The sequence below is a fragment of the Leucopleurus acutus genome (genome assembly GCF_964270905.1).
Source record: "Leucopleurus acutus genome assembly, chromosome: 9".
NCBI lineage: Eukaryota > Metazoa > Chordata > Mammalia > Artiodactyla > Delphinidae > Leucopleurus > Leucopleurus acutus.
The window spans coordinates 40,951,009-40,967,079 of NC_139144.1; the positions used below are offsets into that span (position 1 = coordinate 40,951,009).

At 35.0% G+C, this 16,071-nt stretch overlaps 1 protein-coding gene across 1 annotated transcript in view; it reads left to right on the forward strand.

Annotated features, from left to right (window-relative positions):
- AGMO (alkylglycerol monooxygenase) overlaps positions 1 to 16,071 on the forward strand; it is a 374,037-nt gene that overhangs the window by 149,925 nt on the left and 208,041 nt on the right. Inside the window, exon 6 of the mRNA XM_082846263.1 lies at positions 6,204 to 6,307. Within this exon, the coding sequence (XP_082702389.1) occupies positions 6,204 to 6,307 (104 nt within the window). The remainder of the gene's footprint in view (positions 1 to 6,203; positions 6,308 to 16,071) is intronic.

Sequence of the window (16,071 nt, forward strand, 5' to 3'; positions counted from 1 at the left end):
GCTTTTGCATTGTATAGAAATGGAAGTTTTGATTGAAAAGATGATATACATTCTTAAGGATTTATTTTGCTTCATACTAAAAAGTTGTATCTTTTATTTTTTGTTTAAATTTTGAAAGAATTTAAACATATGAATGGAGAACTAGTCTTTTAAAATTCTGCATGCTAGTTTTTAAAGACTTCCATGTGAACATAAATTTAAAAAAAAATATTAAAGTTGTGATTGCTAGAAAGATTAGAGAGACAGTTTAGTGTTTGTGACAATTTTAGAGCCATCATTTGTTACCTCCTCTAGAGAGATGATTTAATATCTACATGTTGCCAAATGTATAGATAAAAAGTGAAAATTTGGTCAGTCCTTCAGATGACTGGTTTCTATGATGCTGAACATCTGGATATATGCAAAATGTGTTGAACAAAAATATGGAGGTCCAGCCAGTTTATCAATTTTATTCTCATTGATTTGATACTTTTAGATATATTTAGTCATTTATGTTTTGGTATTAAGTGGACAAAGGATAGATTAGAAAAAAATACTCAATAAAGACTATCAATCTCTATTCACTGAATGAATTAGCAATATCATCAATTTTATCATCACTTTGATTTGTTGATATAGGAAGTGAATGAAATTGTGATGACACAATTGATGATGTCATCATCAGTGCATTCATTGAGGGTATATTCTTTGTTATTTCACCAGCTATTAAATTTTCCATTTAGACTTGACTTCGACAGTTCGAGTCTGTTACTAATATTTTGATTGCTTAGTTCAGTTACTTTTTTGAAATCATTTATCAGTCATGCTTGTCTGTTGGAAAGAGATGGAACAAATTTTTAAAGGATACACTTATACCTGGTACTGATATTTTCAAATTCAGAGTGACAATTGTTTTCATTCAAAAATAGACTAGTTCAGTATTTTGTAGTGTTAGATTTCCTGCAAAAGGCAGTAAGCAGTAGCTCCAATTCAAGAGATTTAGCACCATCATTTAATAATGTGTGTTGAGCTCCTTAATGTCCTTTACTTATTGGAAATTACCAAATGCATGTCATCTGGGGCTCACAGAATAGTTGGTCCCAGTCACCTCCATTTCTGGAGGAGAAATAAAACTCCAAGAGGGGAATGAATGCATCAAATAAATCACTGTTGAGAGAGAGAGAGACAAAATTTTAAAAAGCTTTCTCTCCTTTAATGAAACTTTTTTCCCTCTCCCTTTTAATTTCATTTTTATTACTTAAAGAATTTGAACTAAGTAACCTCATAAACTCCTTGCAGTTCTCATGTTCCATAGTTACCACACAATATGTTAAATGTTCCATCAAGTGTTACTAACATGCCTTTCTTGGTGCAAATACCAACATTTTGCAACTATGCCTGAACATTTTTTCCTTCATAACTCGAAGGTTTTCCAAATTATGAGTGAAGGCAACATCATCACCCCCAGGATGCCCCAAGACTTCCTGTCCACTACTGAAGATTAAATAGCTATCATATAGCTGTAAAATTCCTTGTAGACCTTGTTTGTGTCTCAGATTAACCTAAAGAATTATTTCTCTCCATCTCATAGGTGACAAGAAATGACAGAAGAGACTTATTTAGATATACTTTAGATGTATAGTACATATAGAATCTGTTAGCTTCTAAACTACAAGTTTACTCTGCTTACAAATTTTCCTCATTCTGAAAAGTTTCTTGGAAGTGACCTCTGTTCTTATACACACTAAAAATATCTTTTAATGTAACTCTCGAGTATATAAATTGGATTTCATCAAAATTAAAACCCAGTGGTTTTAATTAGGTACTGTAAAAAAAATGAAAAGTCAAACCGCAGACTGGGAGGAAATATTTGTGTGCAGAATATATAAAGATATCTCAAAACTCAATAATAAGAAAACAACCCAATTAAATTGTGGGCACTAATTTTGAATAGACAAAGAAGACATATAAATGACAAATAAGCACATGGAGAGGTAATCATTGTCATTCGCTATTGCAGAGAAGCAAATTAAAATTTCAATATGATAATAATACACACCTATTAGAATGTTATCATATAAATAAATTAAAATAAAATTAATAATGTCAAGTGCTGTCAGAGATATGTAGCAAATTTAACTCTTGTATACTGCTGGTGGTAATACAAAACGGCACGGTCAGTTTGGAAAACGTTTTGACAGTTTTTGACAACCTAATGTAAACATCCCATACAGTTCAGTAATCTCACTCCTGAGTATGTGCCAAAGTGAAATGAAACTTACGTTCACATGAAAACTATACTAGAAAATTTATAGATGCTTTATTTGTAATGGCCAAATACTGGAAACACTTGAAATGTTCAACTACTAAGTGGATCAAAACAAAACAAAACAAAACAAGAACTGTGGTACATCCATACAAATGCAATACTACTCAGCAAAAAAGGGAACAAACTACTGAAAAACACAGCAAAATGGAGGAATCTGTGATGCATTATGCAAGTGAAAGAAACCAAATCAGTGGATACTAGGGACTGAGAATGAGGTCAAGGAGAATTGACCACAGTATTAATTTTCTACTGCTTCGTAACACATCCGTGGCTTCTCTCACGGCTTCTGTAGGTCAGAAATCAGTGCACAGCTTGGATCAGTGCTTCTGGCTCAAGGTCTTTCATGAGGCTGTAGTTAAGCAGTTAAGCTGTCTGCTGGCTGTAGTGTTATCTGAAGACTCAAGTGGGGGTGGATCGGCTTCCAAACTCACTTACATGGTTGTTGTTGGGATTCAGTTTCTTGTGGAGTTTGGGTTGAGGAGCTTAGTTCCTTGCTAACTGGTTAACCTGAGGCCTCTCCTAGTCCCCTGTCATATGTGCTTCTCCAAAGGGCAGTTCACAACACAGCAGGTGACTTTGCTCAGACAGAGTATATGAGAGTACAAGAGAAAGCACCTAAGACATAAGCCACAGTCTTTTTATAACCTAATATCAGAAGTAACATCCCATAACCTTTGCCAAAATTACATTTACTAGAAGGGAGTCATAAAATCCAGCCCACACCCAAGGGGTGGGTTTATACAGGGGGTTGAACACCAGTAGGCAAGAATCACTGGGTGCCATCTTAGGGGCTGCCTCCTATAGGAATCCTCTGGGTCCCATGGATTCTTACTTCTCTCACATTCAAAACACACTCACCTCTCCCAAGGTCCTAAACATTTCATCCCATTACATTATCAGTTCAAAGTCCAGAATCTCATCATCTGAATCTGGGAGCCATGTTAGAGTCAGCCTGCCATACACAAAGTGGAACAGGGAACTTTTAGGGGTGATCAACACTGTTCCATATCTTATCTTGATTGTGACAGTGATTACACAGTGGTGTTTGTTTGGCAAAAACTCATAGAACTAAATATCAAAAGGGATGGATTTCACTGTATGTAAGTTGTACCTTAATTTACAAAAAATAGAAACAAGGTAACAAACTCAGGAATATAACATACATACAAACACACATATTACATTAAATTTTGGCCAAACAAATTGAATGATTGGTCAATGTATTAATAAAATATATTTAAAGAAATCTATATTTTGGCACTGGAAAGTAGCATTATTATTTCTAATATAATTAAAAAACCATAATAACATATCATATGCTTAGAAAATCAATATTTTTTTCTTATAGAAGAAGAAAATTATTATTGTTGACAACTTATAATTTTATTAATTTTTTTCACAGAAAGAAGTTTATTGTGATAATATCATTTTTTTCTCTTTAACATTTGGTTTTCTTCCTTAGAACAGACAACTCATCAATTCAAGTATTAGGGAAGATGAACATATATATAAATGTACTATTAACTTTTCCTCATTTACTAAAAAACTGTGGGGACAATTTTCTATAAAATGTATTTTTATAACCACTTTTGAAAATAATTTACTTCAAGTAAACTGAATATAGTCTGTGAAAAAAAACCTCTGTATTTCTTCTTGTTTTTCCCAATTCTGAAAAGTGACAGAGGTAAGGCAGTGGGATCCAGTTACTGCACCCTGTTTATACAGCTGTACTTCATTGAATGAAGGCTTGTGTTACACACAGTTTGTGATAGGAAGTAAATGCTTTTAAAACAACTATAGAGACAGGTCTTTAACCTCCACCCTCATGGATTCTTTGTTCCACCATTTAGCTTCTGTGGAGATTATAAGGAGGTAGTTCCAATGCATATTGTTACCCTCTAATTAAACCCCATCTGATTAGCTCATCCACTTGTGAACTCATAATATGGATACATTATGATGAATTTTTTTAAACAAAAATCCTGAAAGGCCCAACAAAGTAGTGTTTTTATTTGTAATGAAGTTTTTATGTGACAGATTCTGAAATGTTCAATAATGTGTATGTTCTAAAGAGAAAATGGTGTTTAGATTACTTCAGATGTTCAATCTGTAAAAAGTTTTAAAAGATTTAGGAGATTCATCAAATTTATTACCTCTTAATAATATTCCACACAACATCTGAAGATTTCAAGTGCCATGGGATTCTTTGTATCGCTCTTATTTTTATAGCTATATAGGCTAGTCAGTAAACCAGAGATTTAGGTTCTAGGTTATTTCAGAGATTATGCTTGGGAAGTTAGAGATCATTATGGTGAAGTAGTTCTCATTTGTGTAAGAACAATTTCCTTCATTGCTCGGGTAGAAGTACAGGGTCATTACTAGGAACGATTAGAATGATTAAAGTATGAAACCAGTCAGGATCTAAGTTAGATATAAACTGATGGTTTGTGAAAATACTTGCCCCACTTGAAAATATATGACTTTAATAGAAATGACTTCTGATAGAGCTGTGTATTCATAATCCTGTTCATAATCTCATTCTCACAGAACTAAGTCTTTCTTATATCTCATTTGTTTACCAAAACTCTTTTGCACATTTTATTTGGTAACTCCCTACATAGATTGTCCACAGACCTTTCATTTCCTAAATGAATGGCCAAGAAGTCCACCCAGAATGACTATATCTATGTCTATATCTCCATTTATCCATGCTTTTCATTTTAAACATTTCTAACAAATTGTTCTGCCATGTGCCATGTATTTTAACTATGAGTATATGGCAGCTGCAGAGACCAATAACTCAATATTTCCACTTTTAGGTTCACTGTTCAGTTCCCATGCATCCAAGCCTAAAAAATTTTAAATTTCTAATCTATACTGGCAGGGATACAATTATCACATATATGGTTAATTCTATCTCGTGTATTTGTAGCAAAGGACAAAATATAACTTAGTTTAGCTAAGAGCATACTTTCTTTTACTAAAACAGAATATATGGCATTTTGATCTGTAATTCTGGTAGGAAATGAAAAATGAGGGCAGAATGAAAAATGTGGGCTTGTTTTCTTAAATTCCATATACATAGGTGGTTATTATAGTGGCACATTTGCTGTAGAAAAGGCAAGCAACTCTCCTTTAGGTATATATGAATCTCAAGACAGTACGAGGGCAATTTACATAATGTTCGGTGAAAATTAACAATTTGCATTTTCTTTTTTATTTTGAGGACAAACAGCAATTATGTGGGACAATTTTAGAAATGGTATACTGTTTTGGTGAGGTATGGGAAGAACTATATGTAACTATTAGTTATTAATATATATCTGTAAATAAAACTGAAACCTTAAATCTTAGGGCCAGATGTTATTCTGCTTTGCCTCTTATTCCAATAGACAGATTTTGAAATTTCTTAAAAAGCCATTAGGGAAGAATATTATGAAATATTTCATTCCAAAATTTATACACCAATTTCTCCCATCAGAGTACTCTTCTTTAATTAGAAATATGTTATCACATGCTGAAAACTTATCACAATGCATTGACTGTATTTGTTACAACATTACCAGTTGGCTTTTATGATTTGTCACATTGTAATATGTTAGGAAAGTGTAAAGTTTGGAAGTCATTTCAGTTTGCTGAAGGCATTTAATTATATCATATACACTATACATATTTATTGGCTGTGTTTCAATTTTTTTATTTCTTTGTAATTTATACCATCTCTGCTTCCAAAAATGATTTGAGGCAGCTCATTTTAATTATAATTATATTGGCTAGGTTTTTCAGAGATGTTCGAGATTTTTCTTCCTCACTCAACAGAGCAGCATACATAACTGAAAATGAAAATTGCTTTGTTCTTATTGTCATGGCTCATTTCAAATTGTGTGTTTTGCAGAGGTTAATTTTATGTGGGCTGCACACCAAACACACCACAGTTCAGAAGACTATAACTTATCCACAGCGCTGAGACAGTCTGTCTTCCAACTGTACACTTCCTGGGTAAGTTTATGAAATTGAATAAAGGTGATAATATAATTTCATTTAGTCGCAACTGTTTCTGTTTCCTCCAAGTAAATGAATAGAAGCTGTTTTACAAAAAATGCTTCTTTCTCCTCTGTAAGGCCAGACACTAAAGTGTTTCCTTCTCCTCTGTGAAGCCAGACACACATGAAGGAAGTGGTTTTTTCCAATGGTAGTCTTTTACTTGAGGCCCCAAAACTCACGGTGAGAAAGTGGCTGGCTGTTCTTTATTTACTGTCAACTAAGGAGTGTGACATATAGACAATGTATCTCAATTCAAATATATGTAAAGATTTCATTACAAACTTTTAAAAACAGTTTTTAAAAAATCAGTTCCCATTTCTGCATGCTTGAGTAAAATCTAATTAATTGCTTTTTATCTATGTATTAGCATAGTTAGTACAATGCTCAACAGAAAGTTTGGCTCTAAAGTATTTTAACATAAGGAAATGACAAGACTAATGAATACCCACCCATCATCCAGTATTGAACATTGTTGGCTGGAACAGTCCAGACATCTTACTCCCATCTTTATCCTGGTCTAGCTTGTGTCCTTTCCCCTATTATATCAATGCATCCAAAGATACAGATTAGTGAAAACTGAAGTGAAATGCAGGTTCACACCTATTTATTGCCAGACTAAATTCCCTTTATAACCTCTTATCACTTTGCCAAAGACACAGAAAATATGCTGAATAAGTAAATGAGCATTGGGAACGCATTACAGCTTTTAATTTGGGGTGGAGATGGGGAGGAAGAGAGGATTTCCAGTATGGGACATGAAAGGTAGAGATTGTCAATCAGCCTGGATTCTTGGTTAATATTTGTAAGTGTGCCAGAAGATAACTTGGATGGTTTCAGGATCCGTGATGGTTGCCAGTCTGTGATAGGTCTTTCTAGACATTAAAATCAGAGTTGTCAGGTCTCTTCATTTTCTTTGCATCTTTTGTAAGATTCTTTTCATCGATACAGCTATATAAGGCATATAATTTGGTAGCTACTAAGGTAACAATGTATTTTAGAACAAATAATAAATGGGTCATGTCTTTGGAGAGAAAATTGTGAAATGAAACGAAAAATTAAGCTCAGAGTGCTTTTCTTTGACATTACTATGAAAATTAGGGTGGCAGGCCTGTCATTTAAAGTAGTTAAAGATGAGAATTTATAGCCATACTTTTTGCATTTTTTAAATCCAGTTTTAGGTGATTTAACATTACTTATCCCCAAAGAGCTACAATTAGTGGAGTAACTTTTTTTCCCCAAATTATTGATTTTTTTTTATTGAAGTGTAGTCAATGTACAATATTATATGTTACAGGTATACAAAATAGTGATTCATAATTTTTAAAGGTTATACTTCATTTATAGTTATTATAAAATATTAGCTATATTCCCTGTATTTGTTGGGGAAGCTAGTAAAGTAGTCGTGTTCAGGCTTCAGAGGCCACACTAGGCCTCTCTCTGACCTGACAATGACACTAAAGCCGGCTGCATGCCAAACTGCTGAGCTACACCCAGGCCAAAGGTGTGGCGCCAGCACACACTGTAAACCACTAGATAAGATAGAGAGTAAGTCCTGGGACTTCTTGCACCTTGAGGGTCTGGCCAGCCCCTGGGGATCAAGAACATTCCAAGACTTATGAGTTAAGACCAAGGCATTTATGACAATAACCAGAGCTTCAAGCTTGCATGTAGGTTGATTGTTATCAGCATGCGGCCTGGTGCTAAAAACCGGGCTCCTTCGAGTGGCAAACTGAAGTCTCACCTGTGGGGTGGATGCACCGCCTGGGACCCTTCCCAACTGGGACTCCAGCTTTCTGTTACTTGGGACTTCCCAGCTGCTATTTGAATCTGGATGTAGGTGTCGGACCAATCTGATGATATATACTCTGTTATGTCTCTCTAATACTTTATTCATCCCCTTCTAATGCCTGTATATTGAAATTAAGTTAAATAATCTTCTATTAAAAAATTAATTAAGTCTGCTCAGTTGTGTGAGATGAGTGGTTATTTTGCCAGTGAATCCAACGAACCTTGAAACAGAAAGAAGGATTTCAGCAAAACAGTATTGTACAATATATCCTTGTTTATTTTGTACAATTATAGTTTATACCTCTTAATCCCCTATCCCTATATTGCCCCTTTTGGTAGCACCTTTTTAAGTGAGGCTTATTCATTATAATTAATTATTATAATTAATTATAATAATTAAATACATTAATATTAATTATAATTAAATATATGGTTTTGCTTGCTACTTCAGTCTTTTATTATACATCTTAATATAATGCCTATATTAATTATATATATATTAATTAATTAATATAATGCCCTATATTGCCCCTTTTGGTAGCACCTTTTTAAGTGAGGCTTATTCATTATAATTAATTATAATTAATTACAATAATTAAATATATTAATATTAATTATAATAATTAATATATGGTTTTGCTTGCTACTTCAGTCTTTTATTATACATCTTAATTAATATAATGCCTTAAACATGATAGTCTCTCCACTTTGCAAATAATAAAATGTGTCCAGACTCATGAATATTATGTAATATATAATAGGGTCAAGGTTAACATCTCATTTTCTTCCAACTTTATAAATAAAATATCTGAATGCTACAGCTTTATATTCAAAACATAGTTATAGAAGTGCTCAAAAAATAAAAGAATGGGATAAGTCAAAGGGTTACAGGAGCCAATTTGAAAGAGCTCCCAATGGCCAAAATGTGGAACAATTTGAACAACAAAATATATAACATAGTGTGAAGTTATAACCCAAAGTATAAAATAAATATCTTTGAAATCAGTCCACATTGACATAGATAAATGATTAAATACATAAATAAATAGGAACAAATAAATGGGAAACGAAATCCCCTAAAGAATTTCAAGAGAATTTCAAATTATATATGCAGATACTGCCCCCATCCAGGAAATGGAGGTTAATACCTCCTTTACCATTGCCCTTTGAGTGTGGACTCTAGTAACTCCTTCACAAAGAATAGAGTATGGAAAGGGACAAAGGGTGGGGTGGAAGTGGAAGTTTAACTTTAGAGTGGAGAAACTTAGCAAACACAATAAATCGCGGGTCAAAGTTTACATCATCAGGTTGTATTGATAGCAGGTACCCTTTGATAAGATGTGATAAAAATATGCTGTTGGTATGTACCCTGTGATAAGATACATGGGAATGGACCTTCACCCCTGTGGTCTTTGTCACCAAAACCCATAACCCCAGTTTAACCATAAGAAAAGACATGTGTCAAACCCAAATTGAGTGACATTCTACAAAATACCTAACCAGTACTCGAAAGTGTAAAGGTTATGAAACACAGAGAATGTCTGAGAAACTGTCACAGATCAGAGGAGACTATAAGATACAAAACTAAATGTAATGTTTTATCCTAGATGGATCCTAAAGCAGGAAAAGAATATTAGGGGGGAAGAAAAACAGAACTAATGAAATCTAAATAAGGTGTAGAGTTTAGTGGAGTTTAGTTAAAAGTAATGTACTGGGCTTCCCTGGTGGCACAGTGGTTGAGAGTCCGCCTGCCGATGCAGGGGACACGAGTTCGTGCCCCGGTCCGGGAAGATCCCACATGCCGCGTAGCGGCTGGGCGCGTGAGCCATGGCCACTGAGCCTGCGCGTCCGGAGCCTGTGCTCCGCAACGGGAGAGGCCACAACAGTGAGAGGCCCGCGTACCGCAAAAAAAAAAAAAAAAAAAAAGTAATGTACCACTGTCACTTCCTTAGTTGTTTCAATGCAGCTTAGTAATATGTTAACAATAGAGAGTCTGGGGGTAGCAGGGGAGGTAATGTGGCAACTTCCTATATTATATTTGCAACCCTTTTGCAAGTATAAATCTATTATAAAATAAATAGTTCATTAAAAGATAGAGCTACATGTCCATACCTGCATTTTCAAACTCAGAGCCACTGTAGATCATATACCAACTCTAGAAAAAAACAACTTAGATCTAGCCATTAGCAATAGACATTGATTCCTGGAACCCCCTAGAGTATCATAAAGAACAATGATTCAGCCATGCAATTGTTAAACTGGCTGTTGTTCTAAAGTAGCTATGTTTCCATTCTTAATCTCTCAATCCAACACTCATTTTCCAAAATGTCAGCTCTGAACAAGCTAAACTCCTTTATTGCTGTTAGAAAGGAACCTCATAAAGTCAGAGAGGCAGAGCTGGTCTAAACCTGATCCAACCTGTTTCCAATCTCATCTTCCACCCTCCCCCATTGTCACCCCATCCAGTTTAACAATTAATTTTCAATTCTCTAAATCTACCATGACACAATGCCTTGATATTTTATTGAACATACAGTTATCTCTGCCTAGAAAGTTATTTATGCTTTACCTCTGATTGTTATATCCTTCAAGATTCATTTCTCTTTTACAGCCACCTTCCTAACTTCCCCCAGGTCACTTTTTTTTTTTCTTTCTGTCCTCCCATAAAGCCTTGCATATTCTATTATAATACTTATTTGCATTGTTGTCTTTCACACCAGCATGTAAACTTTGAAGGAAATGAACCTACTTCTATTTTTTCGCTGTTACATACTTAGCATGTATAAAGTGCCTCATGCAGTCAGTGCTTAATAAATGCACATAACATGAATGAATGAAACAAAAAGTTTAATAGTTGTCAAACAAATTATTTTTCTAAGTTACCTAGGGTAAGACCAGTGTGTGAAATAACTTAAATCTGTCATTCATTTAAATGTTTATGATCTAACAGATCCTCAAAAAATTAGAGCACAGCATGAGTAACTTAATTATTTTTTGGAATAAAATATATTTTAACATATTTGCATGACATATGAAGCTATTGAATGGGAAATAGTACACTATCTACATTTCAGTAGGTGAGTATTTCTTTTAAAAGCAGTAAAAAATGATAAACAGTTAGTTTAAATGACTGGGTTATGTAATTTTTTTTAGCTCTGTAGTATCTGTCAGAGGTACTTGTTTTTTAGGTTGGTATTATCAATATTACAAGAATTAGTAAAATAAGTTTAGAGCATATTAGCAATCTAAAAATAAGTAAATTTTAACCAGTATCAGAGGAAAGACATACAGTTAAAATACCAATTTGTGAAAACCTTTATATCTGTAAGTTAGGGAATATGTAAATGTATGATATTATTTTTGAGCATAATAATTTCAAAATACATATTAATTTCATTGAGGAAACAGTAGAGAACAACTCACTTGGAAAAAAAGAAGTCTGGGTTCCAGCCTTAGATCAGTTATTAGCTAGATTTGCCACACTGAACCAATTAAGTAATGTTTGAATCTCAGTGATTTTGAACATGAAATTAGGCATTAATATTTGCTCTGCCTTCTCATATTGTTATTGGAAGATCACCTTAAATAATGTGTGTAAATTCTTTAAATTCTTTGAACTATATGAAGTATGATTCACATGTGTAATATTGTTTTTATATTACACATAAAACCACAGAGGAACTTTTAGTGAAATCTCAGATCTTTTTATTATGACATACTCTCTGCCAAACTACATAAGCAAAGACTATTTTTCAATATATGGGAGTTGGAGTTATATAAAGATAAATGCAAACAAATAAAGACACAAAAAAACTAAAAACTTTGATGTAATGCAGTCAAATGCAGTGGGGATAAAATTCTCACAACTCTTATGTCACAGAAGGAAAACATGCCTTGAGCCTCCCATGAAGTAAAAAAAAACAAAACTTCTCTCAGGACCTTGCCTCAGAACTCCAAGGTATCCCTTCACCACCCTCAACCTCCATTCAAAGACATTAGTAAGGCAAAGTTTATGTCCATACATTAAATAAAAGAAGCACTTTGCCAGTTTGTGTGTTGACCAGTTTTAGATCCTTGATTCTAGCACAGATCAGCAAAATGGAACTATTCTGGTGCTTACCAAGCCATTTTGAAATTTGGTAAAAATAAAATTCTCCCCTGATTTTTGATATTTTTCTTTACAGAAATCTGATAGTCACTTGTAGTCCTTATAATGAAAGATAAATAAGGGTATCATAGTGAAGACCTCTACATAAAACAGCATTATCTTATTGGCCTTTAAAAAAAATGTTCAAGTGGCTAAAACACTCCCTTTACATGTTATTTTTCTTGTTTTGAGAAACACATCCACTCCTGTTTTTTTCTATATACACTTTTGACTGACAGAGGTCTTCATGGTGGCAGAGGTTGGGGATATTAAGAGAAGTAAGACATGAGCTTTTGTTCTTAAGGTGATTGCTTTCCTTGGAGGGATTCAATCAAGTCTACAGCCATTGTAATACAAATTGTTAAGGATTTAGAGAGAGATGTCTGCTCTGAGAACCAAGGAGGGTCAAGTGAAGCACCACAGAAGAAACGAGGCTTGAGCCCGATCCGTAAGAAGAAAAAAATTTTGCCATGAATATGGTTATAAGTGGAACATTATGTAGAAGGAGAATGTCTGTGAAAACACAAAATTATGAACAAATATGATAAACGTAGGGAATGGCAAGTAACCTGTATGGTATGTGTATTATTTTCTTAGAACTGCCCTAACAAAGTACCAAAAACTGTGACTTAGAACACCTGAAGTGCATTGTCTCACAGTTCTGGAGGCTAGAAATCTAAGATCAAGGTATCGGCAGGATTGGTTCCTTCTGAGGGCTGTGAGGAAGCATGAGATCCACAGCTTCTTGTGGTTTGCTGGCAGTTTTTGGTGTTCCTCGTGTTGTAGATGTATCACTCCGATTGCTGCCTCCCTCTTCACTGAAGTTCCTCCTGGGTTCATGTCTGTCTCTGTGTCCAAATCTTCCCTTTTTAGGGGACATAATTCAACCCATCACGGTATGAGTATGGCTAGAATACAGGATGTATAAGAAGGTGGAATGGGGAAAAGGGGAAATGGCTAAGAGCACAGAAATGGGAACAGAAGGGTGGGCCCAGATTTCTTAAAGAAGACTTTCTAAGTGGAAACACAAGCACTTTCTCCAAACATCACAATTTAAGTAGATGTGTTTTAAGGACGGAGATGAGTACTCTACCTGCAATCAGAGGAATTGGCTGTCTGTCATTGCTAATCACAGACTTAAGGAATTATTCAATCTTTAGTTTCTCAATTCTCAAGGAAAATGTCTGTAAAGTATTACAGAAATAAACAAGAATCATAGAAGTGCAGCTATTAGTCAGGTTAAACTACTTTATCAAAGTAGACATGAATCTGGAGCTCAAAAGATTTTTTAAAAAATATTTCTTTCAAAGTAATTATACCCTTGAGCTTCAACCATTTTGCTTACAGCTTATTCATGGACAGCTCTCCTCTGTCAACCCCTGCTTTTTCTCCCAGCTTGTCATTCCTCGTGGCTTTCCTTCCTACTTCATCTAACCTAAGATGCTTAATGCCCATGACGCTAGCAAGCACAGGCTACCTCCTTCTGCTACATCTGCCCTTAAGTCCCCAAGCCTTGCTTGAATCTGGTCACTCACCTGCTTCACTCCCACACCCAGCTTGCTGAGCGCCATGGGTGTCCTCCATCACCAGCTGGGAGTTTGGTGCCCCTCCACGAATGGCTTCCAAACCCAAATGAGCTGTCAATGCTGCTAACTAAGCCATAAACATGAGCCTCTCCCCTACCTGGGAGAAGCCTTTCTAAAATTCCTCAGTCTCCTCAAGATCTTTCCACTGCTGCCCCTGTTTGTCAGCCAATAAATGAATTTAAAACGTCACAGAGAAATTAGTTTTTCTGGTTTTCCCTCTCTCTATTTCTGTTCAGATATTTTCATTAAGATTTGTGAATTCACAGGTACATATACTTAAAAAAAAATTTTTTAATTTAATTTAAGTAAAAACATTTTATATTACGTTGGAGTATAGTTGATTAACAATGTTGTGTTTGTTTCAGGCATACAGCAAAGTGATTCAGTTATACATATACATGTATCTATTCTTTTTCAAGTTCTTTTCCCATTTAGGTTCATAGATAACCAACAAGGACCTACTGCATATCCTTTACCTCTAGTTTTGCAGAAAATATTCACCTCTCTTCAGTAGGTCTAATCCTTAGATTGGTGACATTGGTCCTACTGTGTTCCTCTGTTGGACTTTGTCCTGTCAATGACTCCTGGCATTTGTCCCTCTTCCTCTCAACTGGCTCCTTCTGAATATACCATAAATATATTCATGTCTCTCACATTAAAACACACACACACACATGCACATACACACACACAATATCTCCTCCCTCATCCATATGTTCTATTCAAGAAATACCTCCAGCTCTCTCCTTCCTTGTTCTTGGAGAAAGAGAGAAGTAAATCAAACCTACCTCTGTTTCATCACCTCCTTTGAATGATTCTTCAACTTACTGAGGTTTGCATTCCAGGCCTACTGCTCCACTGATCCATAGCTGCAAATCCAGTGTCGTTTTTTAGTTCAGTTGATATTTTCGGGACATATTTGCTTCCTCAACAGCTTTCTTGGAATATTCCTCAAGGGCTTCAACACAGTATACCCTAAGATGAACTTTATAAATCTACTCTTCCTCCTGTTCATCATCTTGGTGAACAACATCACCCTTCACACAAGCCAGGTATCTGGGTGTCTTCTAATTCTCCTCTGTTTCTCTCATTTCCTATGTTTAAATAGTTACCAAATCCATTGGTCTCTTGTATATATTCTGCCTCTCCATTCCCATGGCTGCTGCTGTGGTGAATGTGCATGATTTTTCACTGGGCTATACAAATAGGATTTCATACCACTTTTATATTTCTTACAAGCTTAAAAATCACACGTTAACTACTCCCTCCTGGCCTAGGATAAATCCAGTCTCCTTAGAATGGCATTAAAATGCTCCCTCTCTGGTTTGACCAATGTCTAAATTATCTTTTGTTTTTGTTTGGCTGTGGTGAGCCACAGATTCCCCAGAGCCTTCCTGATGAAAGCTATAGATTGTTTCTTTAGAAAATCACACATTTCCCCCATACATACAAGTTCACACTTTATTATAGTCCTATCCAGGGGGTTCACAGACTCCTTAAGATCTATCCATGAATTCCATGGTTCCCCCCAATCTCTTGCCCTTTCTCTAATGGCTTCTGCAGTGCCAGAATACTCACGGTTCCCCATCAAGGCCATGTTGCTTTTTCCTTCATGATGCTTCCTCATACAACCCCTGCCTGCCCCATTTACTTGATGAACAGAATAAAACCCACTCATCTCCTCCCCATTAGCCTAAGGTTACCTCTAGACCTATCTTTATTCTCTCCTCACACATACAGATTTGTGTTGTTTCTCTCCTTCATGACCCTATTATATATGACCTCTATCAAAAGATAATAAAATAACCTAAGGTAGATAGTGTAATTTAAGGCAAAAGAGCCTTGGAGGCAGAATAACATGGGTTTGAATGCACGGCAGAAATGGATATATTCGGGAAACAGTATAATATCCTCTGGCCCAGGTACTAAGAGTTTAAGTTTGAGGAAGGAGAAATTTCTTCTGACAAATTAGTACCATCTGAAGCTTTATGATGGAAGTGGCATTTAAACCAGTTTTTAAAACTGTGTAGGATTTGGAAGTAGAGAAGAAGATAAGAATTCTCAGAACTAGTTGACATTTACTAAGCTGATTTCAATTTTAGAAATTGGAACCTTAATTGTATCATTAGACTCTTTTTATAGTATTATATTAATCACAAGAAATTAATTTTAATATGATTCATGTGACTTACTCCCTG